Source organism: Erinaceus europaeus, chromosome 9, assembly GCF_950295315.1.
Source record: "Erinaceus europaeus chromosome 9, mEriEur2.1, whole genome shotgun sequence".
Classification (NCBI taxonomy): domain Eukaryota; kingdom Metazoa; phylum Chordata; class Mammalia; order Eulipotyphla; family Erinaceidae; genus Erinaceus; species Erinaceus europaeus.
In genome coordinates this window covers 10,103,524-10,121,363 of record NC_080170.1, presented here as the reverse complement: position 1 = coordinate 10,121,363, position 17,840 = coordinate 10,103,524, and the positions used below count along the sequence as shown (strand labels likewise).

At 51.2% G+C, this 17,840-nt stretch overlaps 1 protein-coding gene across 2 annotated transcripts in view; it reads right to left on the bottom strand.

Annotated features, from left to right (window-relative positions):
* Positions 1 to 17,840, bottom strand: part of CDHR2 (cadherin related family member 2) — a 40,306-nt gene that overhangs the window by 8,900 nt on the left and 13,566 nt on the right. The window contains exons 5-19 of one of the 2 annotated variants that reach the window (XM_016188683.2): positions 17,712 to 17,765; positions 16,038 to 16,127; positions 13,316 to 13,405; positions 12,469 to 12,594; positions 12,238 to 12,384; positions 12,071 to 12,146; positions 11,858 to 11,973; positions 11,510 to 11,740; positions 9,914 to 10,063; positions 9,672 to 9,833; positions 9,446 to 9,507; positions 7,147 to 7,390; positions 3,462 to 3,701; positions 1,793 to 1,862; positions 1,068 to 1,673 (exon numbers count right to left, since the gene is read on the bottom strand). In XM_016188683.2, the coding sequence (XP_016044169.2) occupies positions 1,068 to 1,673; positions 1,793 to 1,862; positions 3,462 to 3,701; positions 7,147 to 7,390; positions 9,446 to 9,507; positions 9,672 to 9,833; positions 9,914 to 10,063; positions 11,510 to 11,740; positions 11,858 to 11,973; positions 12,071 to 12,146; positions 12,238 to 12,384; positions 12,469 to 12,594; positions 13,316 to 13,405; positions 16,038 to 16,127; positions 17,712 to 17,765 (2,464 nt within the window). The remainder of the gene's footprint in view (positions 1 to 1,067; positions 1,674 to 1,792; positions 1,863 to 3,461; positions 3,702 to 7,146; positions 7,391 to 9,445; positions 9,508 to 9,671; positions 9,834 to 9,913; positions 10,064 to 11,509; positions 11,741 to 11,857; positions 11,974 to 12,070; positions 12,147 to 12,237; positions 12,385 to 12,468; positions 12,595 to 13,315; positions 13,406 to 16,037; positions 16,128 to 17,711; positions 17,766 to 17,840) is intronic. The other variant, XM_060197195.1, reaches the window with a different exon arrangement.

Genomic DNA, 17,840 nt, shown 5'->3' with positions numbered 1-17,840 from the left:
GTGCACTCTGCTTGCCTCGGAGTGTATGCTAAAGGCTCACACTGAGCATGTCCCACATGGCTAGCACCACGCTGCCCACTCACATGCATGTTCCCTCTCACGAGGGGCCACGGAATGCCCATGCAATTGCACCACCCCCTGACTAAATGAGAACTTTTTCATTTTGAGAGACAGACAGAGACACAGGGGACCACCACAACACTTGAGCTTCACCTGGTCGTGCCAGGGTTCAAACCTGGGCTGCATGGCACAGACCCTACCATGGCACAGACCCTACCTGGTGAACTATTTCTCTGGCTTTATTTTATTTTCAGAGATTCCCTCACAGTGGTCCGGGAGATGGTGCAGTGGACTCTCTCTCTCTCTCCTCTATCTCTCTCTCTCCCCCTTTTCTCTCTCTCTCCCCCCTTTCTCTCTCTCTCTCTCTCTCTCTCTTTCTTTTTCTTTTTTCTTTTTTTTTTTTTTTTACCAGAGCACTGCTCAGCTTTGGCTTATGGTGGTGCAAGGGATTGAACCTGGAACTTTGGAGCCTCAAGTATGAGAGTCTCTTTTATTTTATTTTATTTTATTTTCCCTTTTGTTGCTCTTGTTTATCGTTGTTGCTGTTGTTGTTGTTATTGTTGGATAGGACAGAGAGAAATCAAGAGAGGAAGGGAAGACAGAGATGGGGAAAGATAGACACCTGCAGACCTGCTTTCACCGCCTGTGAAGCGAACCCCCCTGCAAGTGGGGAACTGGGGGCTCGAACCAGGATCCTAATGCAGGTCCATGAGCTCTGTGCCATGTGCACTTAACTCGCTGTGCCACGACCCAGCACAGCTCAGGCACACAACAGGCCCGAGATGAAACCCACAACCTCCTCCCAGGCTCTGAATCACGCTCCTGGTGCACCAAAACTGTGCTCTCTCCCCAGCCCAGGGGGCCTTGCTGACTCTGCACCCTTAACCCAGAGCCTGGCCCCCTCAACAACCAGGAATCCAGCACTGGGGTCTGCTGGTATATCAGGGGAAGGGAGGCTTAGCCAGATTCGGGGGTTCCAGCTCTCCCAGATGTCCCGTCTCACCCACCATCAGTGCTGCAGGCTGGGAAGTTGGGCTCAGTGTTGAGGTCGCAGGCCCGCACGACCAGTGTGACCAAGTCACAGGCCTCATAGTCCACGGTCTGGCTCTGGTTGACCAGCACGGAGCCATTGGGCTGCACAGAGAACCATTCCTGACACAGGCCCCCCACGTCCTGGCCAGCCTTAGTGCAGTGGACACCCACCAGCTGGACCTCCAGCTGTGCCGTCGTGTCATTGTCCCTGGCCACCACGGTGGCTACCAGGCCGTGGATGGAGCCATTCTCGGCCACACTGATGCCCCGAAGAGAGGTGGGGTCCAGCATGGGTGCCTCATCATTGACGTCCTTCACCTGCACCAGCACGGTCGCAGAGGCCTGGGCCGCCTCGGGGCCCGAGTTCTCCGCCCTTGCCAACAGGTAGTAGGACGCCTTGCTCTCAAAGTCCAGGCTGACGTCTGTGGGCAGCCAGAGGACGCCTTGTGAGTGCCCAGCACCCAGCACCCTGCTGCGGATCACGAAGTTGTTGGCGCCCACGCCCTCCAGCGTGAAGCTAATGCGATTGTTGGCTTCCGTCTGGTCCGCATCCGTGGCTTCCATCTCGCCCACCTGCACATCTGAGGGCAGACAGGTAGCAGGCACCTGTCAGCAGGGACCCCATGGCCCAGCCCCGCCCCTGGTCCCAGTGCCCAGCCCTGTGGCAGGAGCTGACAGAAGTGTCACAACTGTGACTCACCTGAGACCCTCTCTGTCACCGAGAAGTTGTAGCTGGACTGGCTGAAGATGGGCAGGTTGTCATTGATGTCCTGTAAGAAAAGAATGGGAAGTTCTGGGTGGTGGTGGACCTGGTAGAGCGCACATTGCCCTGCACATGGACCCAGGTTCAAGCCCCTGGTCCCCACCTGTAGGGGGGGCTTCACTAGTGGTGAAGCAGGTCTGCAAGCATCTCTCTGTCTCTCTCCCTATCTCCCCCTCCTCTCTCAATTTCTCTGTCTTGTCAAATAGATTAATTTGTTCACACGTTTAAAGCAGAAGGGAGAAGCCAGGAGGTGGTGCACCAGGTCCCCCATGGGAACACCATGGACAGCACCCAGGGAGCTTTGGGGTGGGGGGAGTCGGCAGTGTGGTGTCACCCTCTCGTTGTCCCATCAACATCTATAGTCCAAGTTTTCTTTCATTCCCCTTCTCCCCCTCTTTTTTTTGAAGATGTATTGATTTCTTTCTTTTTAAAACTTTCTATTATTATTATTATTCATTTATTTATTTTCTACCAGAGCACTGCTCAGCTCTGGTTTATGGTGATGCAGAGGATTGAACCTAGGTCTTTCTAGCCTCAGGCATGAGAGTCTCTTTACATTACCATTATGCTATCTACTCTCACCCTTGATTTCTTTCTTATTTCTTTATTGGGGCATTAATGGTTTACAGTCAACAGTAAAATATAGTAGTTTGTACATGTGTGACATTTCCCAGTTCTCCACATAACAGTTCAACCCCCACTAGGTCCTCCTATGCCATCATATTCCAGGACCTATGATTTCTTTTTTTTTATGTATTTTACTTTTTTTTTTTTTTACTTTATTTGATAGGACAGAGAGAAATTAAGAGGGAAGGGCAAGAGACAGAAAGAAACAGAGAGACACCTGCAACACTGCTTAGCAAGTGCACTATCTCCCAGCCCCTTGATTTCTTTGACGAAAGAGAAGGAAAGTATTCCTCCTGCAGATCAAACCCAGGACCTCGGGCTTGCAAGTCCTACTCTCCATTTCTTCTTCTTCTTCTTTTTTTTAATATTTATTTATTTATTTGTTTATTTATTCCCTTCTGTTGCCCTTGTTATTGTAGTTATTGATGCCATCGTTGTTGGATAGGACAGAAAGAAATGGAGAGAGGAGGGGAAGACAGAGGGGGAGGGAAAGATAGACACCTGCAGACCTGCTTCACCACTTGTGAAGTGACGCCCCTGCCAGGTGGGGGGGCGGGGGGCTCGAACCAGGATCCTTACACCGGTCCTTGCGCTTTGAGCCACTTGCGTTTAACTCTCTGCACTACCGCCCGACTCCCATTGTCCACTTCTGAACCATCTCCCAAGTTGGGGGTCAGAACTGGGCTTTGGGCCCCCGCTGGGGTGAGTCCTGGCGCGGCCACTAGATGTCGCTGTTCTCTGTTCTCTCTAGCCCCGCCCACCCCACAGAACCCTTTGCAAACAATAGCAGGACATCTCCAGCAACAAAGCCTTAGTGCCCTAATTCAGGGTCCCCCTAAGTCACAGCTCTGAGTGCCCCCCACGCTCACCCCTCCGCCCCGTGTCACCACTCTCCGCCTCAGGTCTTCCTCTGCTGTCAGCAGAGATCAGATCCTGCCCCGAGTTGGGGGGGACGTCTCCCCGGGGGCCCCGACTTTACCTCCACTGTGATGGTGACTTCGACCTGGGTGCTGAGCGGGGGTTCCCCGCAGTCGCTCACTCTCACAGGCAGCATGATGCGGCCCCCCAGGACGGGGTCGATGGCCTCCCGATCTAGGGGCCCCACGTTGGTGAGGACCCCCGTGTCGGGGTTCAGGGAGAAGTTGTGTGTCCAGGGGCTGGGCAGCAGCGTGAACTGCAGGAGGCTGTTGTTGGTTCCCGGCTGGTCAGCGTCGATCGCCTACCGGGAGAAGCAGAGGGGGATCCCCCATCAGCTGTGGGTAGTGTCCCAGCCCAGAAAGATGGGGGTGGGCCCCCCAAACCAGTGACTGTCACTCAAGGATCCTGTACCCTCCTTTCAGGTGACATAGAGGAGAAAATGCTCTCTGGGGCTTCTCTGGAGCCTCTGGTGTGTTCTTAATCTCACAGGCTGCAACCCCTTCTTGCTTTGGCCACTAGGAAGCTCAGAATTGAATTTTCACCCCGGTCCTAGCTATTGTGTGCTTCTGGTTCTAACTCTCTTTTATTTCTTTAGCTTTGGCTTTTTTCCTTTTTCTTTCTTTTTTTTTAAAGATTTTATTTATTTATTTATGAGAAAGATAGGAGGAGAGAGAAACAACAAGGCATCACTCTGGCACATGTACTGTTAGGGATCGAACTCTGGACCTCATGCTTGAGAGTTCAAAGCTTTACCGCTGCACCACCTCCCGGACCACAGTTTGTTTGTTTGTTTGTTCGTTTCATATATAATATATTGGATAGAGACAGAGAAAAAAATTGAGAGGGGAGGGGGCGTGAAATAGAGAGAGACAGAGAGACTCCTGTAGCCCCACTTCACCACTTGTGAACCTTTTCCCCTTCAGGTGAGGACCAGGCCTTTGAACCTGGGTCCTTGCACATTGTAACGTGTACACTTAGTCAGGTACACCACCACCTGGCCCCCTAACTCAGTCTTTCTGTTCTTCAACAGTGCCAGCCTTGTTTCTCTTTTTCCTTCCATTTTTCCTTCCTACTTTAGCCTTTCTTTTTTGACATTAGACTTATCACTGGACTTTCACAGCTCCATCTGCAACTATTCATTTTCTCTTCCTTTTTCATGGAGACAGAGACATTGAGATGGGAGAGAGAGAGAGAGAGAAAGAGAGACACCTGCAGACCAGCTTCACTGCTTATAAAGCTTCCCCCTGAAGGTGGGGAACTGGGGGTTTGAACCTGGGTCTTTGTGTGTGGTAATGTGTACACTCTACTGGGTGAGGCCCCAACTCCTCTTGATTATTGTTTTTTATAATATGTAAATATGTTATTTATTTTGGATAGAAACAGAGAGAAGATGAGGAGAAAGGGAGAGATACCTGCAGCGCTGCTTCACCACTGGTGAAGCTTCTCCCTCTGCAGAGGGACCCAAGGCTTGAACCCAGGTCCTTGTGCACTGCGATGTGTGCACTCAATGAGGTATGCCATTGCCTGACCACCGTTTCTTACTTTTTTTTTAACTTATATCTAGAGGTCAATAGTTGTTTTGTTTTTTGCCCCAGGGTTATCATTTGGGCTGGTGCCGGCACTATGAATCCACTGCTCCTGGAGGCGATTTTTCCCATTTTGTTGCCTTTATTGTGGTTGTTATTGTTGTTATAGCTGTTGTTGTTATTGTTGGATAGGACAGAAAGAGGAGGAGAAGACAGAGAGGAGGAGAGAAAGATAGACACCTGCAGACCTGCTTCACCACCTATGAAGGGACCCCCTGCAGGTGGGCAGCTGGGGGCTCGAACAGGGATCCTTACTCTGGTCTTTGTGCTTCACACCATGTGTGCTTAACCTGCTGCACTACTGCCCAGACCTCATTTCCTGCTTTTTTTTAAGTTTTTTTTTTAATATTTATTTTCCCTTTTGTTGCCCTTGTTGTTTTATTGTTATAGTTATTATTGTTGTTGTTATTGATGTCATTGTTGTTGGATAGGACAGAGAGAAATGGAGAGAGGAGGGGAAGACAGAGAAGGGGAGAGAGAGATAAACACCTGCAGACCTGCTTCACTGCCTATGAAGCGACTCCCCTGCAGGTGGGGAGCCGGGGGCTCCAACCACCATTCCTTGTGCTTTGTGCCATTTGTGCTTAACCCACTGCACTACTGCCTGACTCCCTATTTCTTGCTTTTTAATCAAAACCTCACATCCTTTTTTTTAGTGAGTTACAGTATTGGGGAGGGTCTAATACAATATATACATCTTGATATTGTGGGTTGATGCCTGTTTAGATTAGCACAGATTATTACTTAATCAGTTATTCTATAAGGCTGACAACTCTATGGCTTCCCAGAAGGCAGTGGGTGTTGGGGGAGGCCAAAGCCTTTCCCTTCCACCAAAGTGATCACCCCAGAACTGACAGGAAACTGTGACCTGTTAAATTCTTCAGAGACATCACCTACCTCAACACCACAAGAGATCAGTTGGTAGGATTGTGAAAATGCTGTACGTGATCTGAGAGAATTGATGTTCCTGACATTCTTTATTTACCCGATGTAATCTATATTTTTACTGTGACCCACACTCTTTTCCAGATGTACCCATTACACTGCTGCTGCAAGCTCTCTGCGGAATTTGTTACAAACCAATAATAATAAAAAAAGACCATTCTTTTTATAAGGTGCACACTTTTTTTTTGTCTCCTTCAGACAGAAGGGTGTTTGCCACATCAGCTTTGCTAAGAAAAAACTTCAGTGTTATTGACCTTATAATGTGTCCTAGAACCTCCCCTCTTCAGAGCCCTACCCCACTAAGGAAAGATAGAAACAGTCTGGGGCTATGGATCCACCTGCCAACACCCATGTCCAGCACAGAAGCCATTACAGAAGCTAGGACTCCCATCTTCTGCACCTCAAAAAGAATATTAGTCCTTACTCCCAGAGAGAGAAAGAATATGGAAGTTTTCAATGGAGGGGATGAGACACTAAACGCTGGTGGTGGGAACTGTATGGAATTGTACCCCTATTATCTTATAAATCATTATTAGATCACTAATAAAAATTAAATAATTAATTTAAATTAATTTAAAATCTTAAGATATTTTTCCTTCTTTGAGTAATTTTGAGTTAGTCTGAGTGAAGATTTCAGTGCCAAGGACCAGTGGAGCATGTTCCTCCATCAGAGGCCTGAATTCCCTTCCTTCCTTCCTTCCTTCCTTCCTTCCTTTCTTTCTTTCTTCCTCTCTTTCGCCTCCAGGTTATTGCTGGGGCTGGGTGCCTGCACCATGAATCCACTGCTACTGGCGGCCATCTTTTCTGTTTTTGTTGTTATTTTTGTTATTGTTGGATAGGAAACAGAGAAATTAAGAGGGAAGGTGAAGATAGAGAGAGGGAGAGAAAGACACCTGTAGACCTGCTTCACCACTTGCAAAGCAACCCCCCCTACAGGTGGGGAGCTGGGGCCTCGAACCAGGATCCTTGAACTGGTCCTTGTGCTTCGTACTATGTGTGCTTAACCAGGTGCATGACTGCCCAGCTCCCCTCTTTTTTTTTTAAGGCAATCTGTTCCTGGTGGCCTCAGGCAATGCCATTTGGTCTGGGTCTTGTGCTGAGTACCTCGCACCCTTCACCTGCTGAAGTACTATGCTTGGTCCCCTCTCCCCAAGAGGAAGCAGGGTCACAGAGAGACTGAGCCACCTCCCCAGGGTCACGTAGCAAAGGCCCCACCTTGATGGTGACCGACACGTTGTCTGTCTCCTCCCTGACGAAGATGTTGTAGGAGCCGATGACCTGGGGCTCCTGGTCGTTGGCGTCCAGGAGGGTGATGTGTAGGGTGGTGGTGTTGAACAGGCCACCACTGTCGGTGGCCTGCAGGGTGACGTAGAACACAGCCTGCGCCTCTCGGTCCAGCAGCTCGCAGCTCCTGACCGTCACCTTCCCGGAGTAGGCGTCCACCTGGAAGATGTCTGCCCTGTGCCAGCGGCCAGGCGTCAGGGTGTGAGAGAGGCGGGGAGGTGCAAGGGGCACTTAAGTGGCAACCAAGGGCGGAGACTGCGCACACGCCCGGCATGAGTGCTTATTTGTAATGTGACATGTATTTTACTTATTTGTTATGTGTTGATTAGGTTGAGACAGAGAGAAATCAAGAGGGGAGGGAGAAGTGGGAGAGAGACAAAAAGACACCTGCAGCCCTTCGTCACCATTTCCCTGTGCAGGTGAGGAGCTAGGGACTTGAACCCAGGTTCTTGTACACAGTAACCAAGGGTGCCACCACCTTGCCCGTGACATATATTTTATATATATATATTTTTTTTTTTTTTCCTCCTCCAGGGTTATTGCTGGGCTCGGTGCCGGCACCATGAATCCACCGCTCCTGGAGGCCATTTTTCCCCCTTTTGTTGCCCTTGTTGTAGCTTCGTTGTGGTTATTATTATTGCCCTTGTTGATGCAATTCGTTGTTGGATAGGACAGAGAGAAATGGAGAGAGGAGGGGAAGACAGAGAAGAGGAGAGAAAGACAGGCACCTGCACACCTGCTTCACCGCCTGTGAAGCGACTCCCCTGCAGGTGGGGAGCCGGGGGCTCGAACCGGGATCCTTACGCCGGTCCCTGCGCTTTGCGCCATGTGCGCTTAACCCACTGCGCCACCGCCCGACCCCCTACTTTATATATTTTAACCCCCTAGGGCTTTGAAGGACTACACTGCTCTTAGCAGACCTTTTTTTTTTCCTTGCCTCCAGAGTTACCACTGGGGCTCATTGCTTGCCCTTTGAATCCACTGCTCCTGGCATCCATTTATTTTAATTATTATTTTTTGGATAAGACAGAGAGAAATTGAGAGGGGAGAGGAAGGTAGATAGGGAGAGAGGAAGACAACTGCAGATCTGCTTCACCGCTTGTGAAGTCACCCCCTTGCAGGTGGGGAGCTGAGTGCTTGAACCAGGATCTGGAGGTGGGGAGTGTCACCACCCAAATATTTATTTATTTATTTTCCCTTTTGTTGCCCTTGTTGTTTTTGTTGTTGTAGTTATTATTGTTGTTATTGATGTCATCACTGTTAGATAGGACAGAGAGAAAATAAGAGAGGAGGAGAAGACAGAGAGGGGGAGAGAAAGATATACACCTGCAGACCTGCTTCACCGCCTGTGAAGGGACTCCCCTGCAGGTGGGGAGCCAGGGGCTCAAACTGGGATCCTTAGGTCTGCCCTTGGGCTTTGCGCCAAGTGCGCTTAACCCGCTGCACTACCGCCTGACTCCCAGACTTAATTTTTTAAATTTATTGTAATTGTTATTATTTATTTGTTTATTTATTTGGATGGAGACAGAGAGAAACTGAAAGGGAATGGGGAGACAGAGAGGAAGAGAGAGAGCGAGATACCTACAGACCTGCTTCACAGCTCGTGAAGCTTCCTCCCTGCAGGGCTTGAACCCAGGCTGTTGTGCATGGTAAAATGTGCATGCTGCCCTGCTGTAGATTTCTTTTTTAAAACTTCAGACAGAGAAAGGAGAGAGCAAGCAAAGAAAAACCCCACAGTACAGCTCCACATCTGGAGGAGGCATCCCTTGGTGCTGTGTATGGTGCCCCACACGGTGCCAGGACTTGGCACCAGTCTTTGTTGGTGGTAAAGTGTGTGATGGGCCAGTGATTTCTCTCCTAGAGGTAAATTTTCTTTTCTGTTTTTTTTCTTTCACGCACTGCTTGGACCCAGTGATCCAAGCAAGCAACCTCCTCACCCAGTGTGTACTTACAGATTTTTTTTCTCAGTGCTCGGTTCCCACGCATGTGCTATTTTGACTTTGGTTTCTCTCCCATTCCTTTTATTTCAGTTAGAGAGACCACAACACCAGAGCTCCCCCTACCCACCACAGGCTGCAGTGTTCCCATGTGGTGCCAGGGCTCAAACCCAGGGTTGTGTGATAACACAGGAAGGAGGAAGGTGTGAGCGCTACCCATTGAGCAACCTGCCCAGCCCTGGGTTCCCTGGATCTCAGCTGACTCACCTGCCAGCCCCCTGGCCCCTGCTTACCCACTGCCCGGAAGCAGGCTATAGGTGATGTCACCCCACTGTCCCTGGTCACCGTCCGTGGCCTGTAGGGTAGAGGACTTGATGGACACTGTGTAGAGGACAGGGCTGCCCTGCTTCTAGACACTCTCAGGCACACATTCTGGGACCCGAGGATGTGGGACAATCCACGTCTGCCTCCCGGTATCCTCCCACCCTTGGCTGGGCCCACCATGTCCCCGTCACCCACGTGGATGCTGTCCGTCACCACTTGGCCGTTTCGGCAGTGCTCAGTGATGCTGAGGTTGTACTGGCTTTGTGGGAACGTGGGGCTGTGGTCGTTGATGTCTATGAGATGGATGGTTACCCAGGCCACTGAGACATTCCCACTGACCATGTCGGTGGCCACCACCTGAGGGTTGGGAAGGAGACAGTAGCGTGGGGATCCCAGCACCCTGGCCAGGCCCCCCTATAGCCTGGCACACCCCTTACCTCCAAAAGCATCACTGGGTGCTTCTCATAGTCCACTTCAGCAGGCGTCCGCACCAGCACCTGAACCTCAGCTGAGCCCACAGCCCTCTGCGGGGAGACACTGAAGGCCGAGGGCTCCGCCAGGTCCAGCAGGAAGGTGCCATTTTTGCCCTGTGGAGGCTGGGCTGTGAGCAGGCCCAGCCCCCAAGAGCCTCCCCACTTTTCTCACCTAGGCCCTAGCCTCTGCCTCCAGGAGATGGATCACTGAGGGGTCTGAGATGGGGCTCTCTGAATGTGGAGGAAGTGGAGCCCCCAGGAAACTGGGTTGGCTCTCAGTCCCTGCAATGTGGGCTCATCATCCACTAGGCATGTGGGCCCCAGGACTGGACAGACTGCCTGGACTGACCCCCTAATAGCTCTGAGTCTCTCTACCAGCCACTGTTCACCACCCTCACAACATCCTAACACTCAACACCAATACCACTGACATCCAACACTCAATACCCAACACCAACAACATCTAACACCACCAACACCCAACACCACCATCCGACACCAAACTCCTGCAACACCATCAATATCTCAACACTCAACACCAACACCTCCAACACTCAACATTAATACCCAACACCACCATCCAACACCAATCACACCTAAGACCAGCAACACCAAACATCACCAACATCCAACACCACCAACACCCAACACTTGACACCAACACTTGACACTAACAACATCCAATACCAACACCAGTCAACAACACACAACATATTCAATACCACCAACACACTACATCACCAACACCCAACACCCCAAACCACCAGAAACAACATCCAACACCTACAACATCAACAAGACCTAATACCTACAGCATCTACCACCTGCAACACCCAACACTGAAAATATAAACAACATGAAATATCATGAACATCAGACACTACACCAACACTAAAGACCCAACATCAACAACACCCAATACCTGCAATACCAAAACCAATATCATCAATACCCAACATCCAGTACTGCCAACAACAAACCAATACGTCCACCACCCAACATCAACTCCAATACTTTCAACATCACCACCACCAATTCCCAATAATCTTTGCCCCATTACCCACACCACTGCCAGTCCCTCCAGCACCAATGACCAACTCAATACACCCACCATCTACCACCACCCAGTGCCACCCTCCCCTCCACACTGTGCCAATTCCATGTCATTGATGTCGTCCAGAGCGACTCATCTTCCCAGACCACCTGCATCCCCCACCGTTTATCCTTACCCCCAGTGAAACACTCACTCAGACCCTTCCACACCCAAATCACTGACCACCCAGCACTGGCCCACTTCACCAGGCACCTGGCACCTCTCTCTACTCAGCACCACTGAAAGTGATAACCCACTCAGCATGACCTAGCATCTAGTACCAACTTCTACTGAGCTCTGAGCACAAGTCCAGTCCCCAGTTTGACAGCACCCAGCATTTATAAATACCACCCAACGACTCTGACTTCTGCCACCACCCATCTCTCCACCCTGTACCTCGGGGCCACCGCACCACCCTGCACTCACCCACGCAACCCCGGCACCAAGTCCCGCCTGGGTGCACCTGCCTTGTCGGGGTCGTGGACAGCCATGATGAGGTTGACAGGGATGCGTATGGAGGTGTGTTCCTCCACGGAGCCCGTGAAGTTGCTCTGGGCCTCCTGGGGGCTGAAGGTGCAGTCAGACAGGCTGCAGTTATAGAACCGGGGCTGGTGGTCATTCACATCCGTCACTGTCAGTGTGACCCAGACGCTGGCACTGGCCTGGCGCCCATAGATGTCCAGGTTTGTCTCTGTGGCCTGAGAGCAGTGCAGGGCCCCGGAGGGTGTGAGGTTAACCACCCTGAGCTCTGAGGTCAGAGGGCAGAGGGCAGGAACCACACACACACACACACACACACACACACACACACTCACCATGACCTGTACCAGCACTTCCTCATTCTCCTGCAGCAGCTGCTCGCGGTCCAGGGGGCTCTTGACCCTAATGATCCCGTCGGACCAGATGGTGAACCAGTGGGGCCTTGTAGTGTCTGGGGTGTGAGGGGTGAGCAGTAGCTTCTAGCGACTCTGTAGGAGCCCCCTTCCCAGCCCAGCGCCTGCCCCCCGGGAGACTCCCTCCCTCCTCACTGCTGATGCTGTAGTTCATGCTGTCCTTGATGCCTCTGTCACCATCCACGGCCTCCACCCTCAGCACTGAGGTTCCCTGCAAGGTGGCAGGGTCAGTGATCCCCATCTTCTCCCCATCTCCCACCCCCTCTCCCTGGAAGCCTCCACGTCCCCCCTCCGGCACACACCGGGGGGCTGTCCTCAGGCACAGAGGCCGCATAGAACTCCCTGACGAACTGGGGGTCCAGGTTCGGCTCGTCAATCACATTGATGGACAGGTAGACGAACTGGGAGCACTTCTCTACATAGGCGTTGTTGAGTATGCCTCCCATGTCCTGTGGGGAGACGGCCCCCCCCCGTGAACGCCAGTCTTAGCCCCGTAAACCCCTCGACCCCCTGTCCCCAGCACCCCCACTCACGCAGGCCTGGAGTTTCAGCTGGTAGAAGGAACTCTTGCTGTTGTAGTCCAGGTTGCCGTTGAGCACAATGGAGCCATTGGACAGGATGCGGAAGAGGTCCTGGTTGTCCCCGGTGTTGGGAATGATCTGTGCGGATCACCGTCAGCCACACGCCTCCCCAACGGTCCCACTACCAGGACCAGCCCTGCCACCCTCACCAAACACAGAACCTCTAAGCCTCGGTTTCCCCTCTGGGAAGTGGGTCTGGCTGACACCTTGGTGAGTTGAAAGTGAGGAGATAGGTAGGTGCCAAGTGGAGACACACCCAGGAGAACACCCTTGTTACTGTGTACAAGGACCCGGGTTCAAGCACCCAGCCCCCACCTGCAAAGGGAAAGCTTCACGAGTGGTGAAGCAAGTCTGCAGGTGTCTCTCTGTCTGCCTCTCTCTCTCTACTTCTCTCTGTCTCCATCAGAAAAAAAAAAAGTGGGGGGTGATAAAAAAGAAAAGTATGGCCACTGGGCGCAGTGGAGTCATCACGCGGGCCCCGAGCCCCAGTGATCATCACCCTGGTGGCTAAATAAACATGGAAATGAATTAAAAGCAAGTGGTGGAGCAGGCTCCAGTCTGTGCCAGGCAGGGGAGCTCCAGCCAGCTGTGATACCTGGCAGAAGGCACTAGACCTCTCTGAGCCAGGGGCAGGCAGCCTGACAGCCAGGCAAGGAGAGTCCGGGCTGGAGCAGCCCTGGCGCCCCCCACAACAACACCACCCCTCTTGGACAGTCCAGCCCTTCCCTGAGGTCCCTGTCGGTTATGTGGAAGGTGCTACCCTCTGGTGACCTAGAAGGGCAGCACAGCTCCCCCTCACCTCTTTAATGAAGTACCTCACGGCACCAGCAGAGCCTGAGTCTTTGTCCGTGGCCTTGGCGGTGAACACCAGGAACCCCACAGGCTCGGTCTGTAGTGGGGGAACCAGTACCCAGGAGCTTGGTCTCAGGCTCCACGTATGCCCAGCACTCGCACCCCCAGCCTCAAGACAGCACCCCCAGCTCTGGAACCCATTGTCCCTTCCCCCATGGCCTGGTCCCCTGCTCCCTCCCCTCTGATTTGAAGAGCCCAGGCTGAAAGAATCTTCCAGAATCCAGGAGGCACAGCTGCCCTGCCCTGCTCACGCTGCACCAGACACTCCCTTTAAGCCTATGGCCACAGATTCCAGAGGGCACCCCCAGGGTGGAAGGTACTGGGGTGGGGGGAGGAACTTTGCCCCTAGGGCCTGTCCCCATGTCACTGTTTCCACAAACTGACCCAAGAGAACTTTGAATGTCATGACTCAGTGACTCAGAATGTGTCACTCTGGTCCTGAAAACCCTTCAAGGGTTCCCCCATCCTGCTAGAATATGGGCATTATGGTCTTGGTGGGACTCTGACCAGTCCACTGCCCAGCTCTGACCCACCTCCTCCGGGCCTCCAGACACACCTGCTTCCTAGAAACACACCTGCCCCCCACTTCAGGTCCACCCGCCATGAGCTTTTGCACCTGCTGCTCCCCCACCTGACCCTTCCCTGCCTGGAGCCCCGGGGGTGGGAGGGAGTGGCCTTTCTCACCAGGAGTGCACCTAACCCAGTTGCTTTTGCTCTCTTGTAGGGCAGCTGAGTCACCCTATAAACACAGTTCTGCTAATCAACTACTGTTTTTGTTTCTTTGTTTTGTTTAACAAATTATTCACTCTAATCTTGATTTGACCAGTCCCTTTTTAAAATTTTTTTAATATTTATTTATTTGTTTTCCCTTTTGTTGCCCTTGTTTTTTATTGTTGTTGTAGTTATTATTGTTGTTGTTATTGATGCAGTCATTGTTGGATAGGATAGGGCAGAGACAAATGGAGAGAGGAGGGGAAGACAGAGAGAGGGAGAGAAAGACAGACACCTGCAGACCTGCTTCATCGCTTGTGAAGAGACACCCCTGCAGGTGGGGAGCCAGAAGCTCCAACTGGGATCCTTAGGCCAGTCCTTGTGCTTCGTGCCACATGAGCTTAACCCGCTGTGCTACCTCCCAACTCCCTAGTTCCTTTTTTTTTATTGTTGTAATTATTGTTTTTATTGATGTCGACGTTGTTGGATAGGACAGAGAGAAATGGAGAGAGGAGGGGAAGACAGAGAGGGGGAGAAAAAGACACACACCTGCAGACCTGCTTCACCGCCTGTGAGGAGACTCCCTTGCAGGTGGGGAACCGGGGGCTCAAACCGGGATCCTTACACCTGTCCTTGTGCTTTGCGCCACCTGCGCTTAACCCACTGCACTACCTCCCGACTCCCCCTAGTTCCTTTTTAAAAGTATATATATTATGAGAGAGAGATGGAGACCAGAGCACTGCTCAGCTCTGGCTTATGGTAGTGCTGGGGATTGAACCTGAAACCTCAGAGCCTCAGGCATGAGTCTTTTTGCAGAACTACTCGGCTATCTCCCCAGCCCTTGAGTATTCTTTTTTTGGAGTGCTGGGATTCTGTACACCTGTGATTTCACCACTCCCAGGCCAACTCTCTCCATACTTTCTGTCTCAAAGACAGAGACCAGAAGCTCTGTAGAGCCCTCCCTCCCCCACTGGGGCTCTGAGAACCAGTGTGCTGCTGGGGTTCCAGCTTGGGGCCTCATATGTGCTATAGCATACACTCTACTAGGTGAGCTATCTCACAGCCAGGGCGCAGTGGGTAATGCTGGCTACTGTCTGTACTACTCGACAGAATGAGAGATTCCCAGGGTGGCATCCAGCACCCAGCATCTGTCACATGGCTGGAGTTCCCACTTCAGCGTCTCCCAGGCCACCCGGAAGCTTCAGGAGTGGAGTGTGAGGGGCTGCTCCCCTTTATCGAGGGCAAGACCCACGATTCGGACTAGCCGATCAGAACATTCTAGATGTCTACAACTGATGACTGCATGACCAAACTGGGCCAGTGAGCCTCAGCCCCTGAGGAAGCTCACCAGCACCAAAGTTTGTGTGGAGGTTGCAAAGCTGGGGGAAGGGCAAGCCTGCAGATGCAGGGCGAGGGGGTGTGACTCAAAGGGAATCAATGACCCTACACTCCAGGGGACAGAGGCACAAGGTAGCAAGAGAAGCTGAGAGGAGCAGAGCCAAAAGGTGGGGCAAAATCTCTTTCTGACAACAGGGTTAGAGTAGCTGGGTCCAGCCGTACCTGACAGAGGCTCTGCTAAAGCTTTGGGATTTGTGTTGCTTAGTTCGCTGGAAAGAATTCCCGCCCAGTTTGATCAACTGATTGCAGCACATCACCTGTGCTTAACCCGCTGCGCTACCCAAAAAGATGACAGAGGACCTAGTGGGGGTTGTATTGTTATATGGAAAACTGGGAAATGTTATGCTTGTACAAACTATTGTATTTACTGTCGAATGTTAAATATTAATCCTCCAATGAGGACCTGACTCTGGCTCCTGTAGCTGCCCCTGCTAGGGGGCGCTGTTTCCCCATTCTGAATCCCCTGTGAGCTCACTGGTAACTTCCAGCGCTTTAGAGGTGCCTGGTTCCTGCTTGTAAGCACACACACACACACACCCCACCCCCAGAGCAGACGTTACCTCGCTGATGCTGGTGGTAAAGTTGGTATTCTGGAAAACAGGCGCGTTGTCATTTCTGTCATCCACGATCACGAACATCTGCTTCTGCACCTGAAGGGAGGAAGCCTGGTGAGGCCTGGGGGCAGGGAGACAAAACTGGAGACCCACAAAAGATGACAGAGGACCTAGTGGGGGTTGTATTGTTATATGGAAAACTGAGAAATGTTATGCATGTACAAACTATTGTATTTACTGTCGAATGTTAAACATTAATCCTTCAATAAGGAAAAAAAAAAACTGGAGACCCTGGGGATGCCAGTTGGCACTGCTTCTCAAACAGACAGCTAGGCAATGTTTGGGGTAGCTGTCTTTTTCAAAAACAAATTTATGGGACTGGGTGGTGGCACACCTGGTTAAGGGCACATGCTACCAATTCAAGGACCCAGGTTTGAGTCTCCACTTCCCACCTGCAGGGAGTCCACTTCACGAGTGATGAAGCAGGGCTGTAGGTGTCTCTCTTTCTCTCTCCCTCTCTGTCTCTATCTATCTATCTATCTGTCTATCTATCTATTTCCCCTTTCCCTCTCAATTTCTGTCTCTATCATAATTGAATAAGTAAAATAAGTAAAATTGAAGTATAATTGAGTAAGTAAAATATTTATAAAAAGAAAACAGAACCAAGAAAATCAGATTTCTTTATTTGATTTATTTATGTGAGAAAGGAGGCAAGAATCAGAACATCATTCCAGGACAGGCGATGCCAGGAGTCAAACTCAGGACCCCATGCTTGAGAGTCTAGTGCTCTGTCCACCTTATAGGAAGCAGGGGTGACTCTATTTGATCACAAGTCTTGTCAAAAGACCTCCAGAATCCTCTCACACAGGTGCACTGTCTCTCCGCCTCCTCTCTTAACCACCCACTGTGCATTGGCATAATTAAATATTTCTTATTGTATTTTCGATAGAGAGAGAAATTGAAAGGGATGTGGAGATAAAGAGACACCTGCAGGGAGTTGGGCAGTAGCTCAGCGGGTTAAACGCAGGTGGCACAAAGCGCAAGGACCGGACTAAGGATCCCAGTTCAAGCCCCCGGCTCCCCACCTGCAGGGGAGTCTCTTCACAGGTGGTAAAGCAGGTCTGCAGGTGTCTATCTTTCTCTCCCCCTCTCTGTCTTCCCCTCCTCTCTCCATTTCTCTCTGTCCTATCCAACAATGACATCAATAACAACAACAATAATACCTACAACAAAAAAAGGGAAAATAAATGAAATATTAAAAGAGGGAGAGAGAGAGAGAGAGAGACACCTGCAGCGTGGTGTCACCACTCATGAGGCTTCCCTCCTGCAAGTGTGGGCCTGAGGCTTGAACCTGGGTCCTTGAGCATGGTAATGTGTGTGCTCTATCAAGTGCACTGTCACCTAACCCTGTGCATTGGCACAATTAACACAGAATAACAGAGCTGAAAGATCTGGGTTAGATTATACAATGGTAAATAGACAGTGTCTTTCTGGGCCAAATAAACACAAACTGTACTCCTGCTAACAGGTGCTCTCTATTCAAAGGACTTGGGGGTGCAGGACTGACTGGCCTGGTCAAGGGGACTTGTTCACTATCCCTGAATCCCCCCACCCAATTCCTGAACCCCCCACCTCCTGACCTATGTACCCCTCCCCTTCCCCTCCCCAATTCTAACTTACAGGGCTGTTGAAGTTGTCTGTCACGGAGATGCTGATGCTGAATGTGTAGAGATCCTGTAAGCAGAGAAGGGCCCGAGGTCAGGAGGGGCCTCTCCCCATGGAACCCTAGCTCCCAGGAGGCCCCCTCAC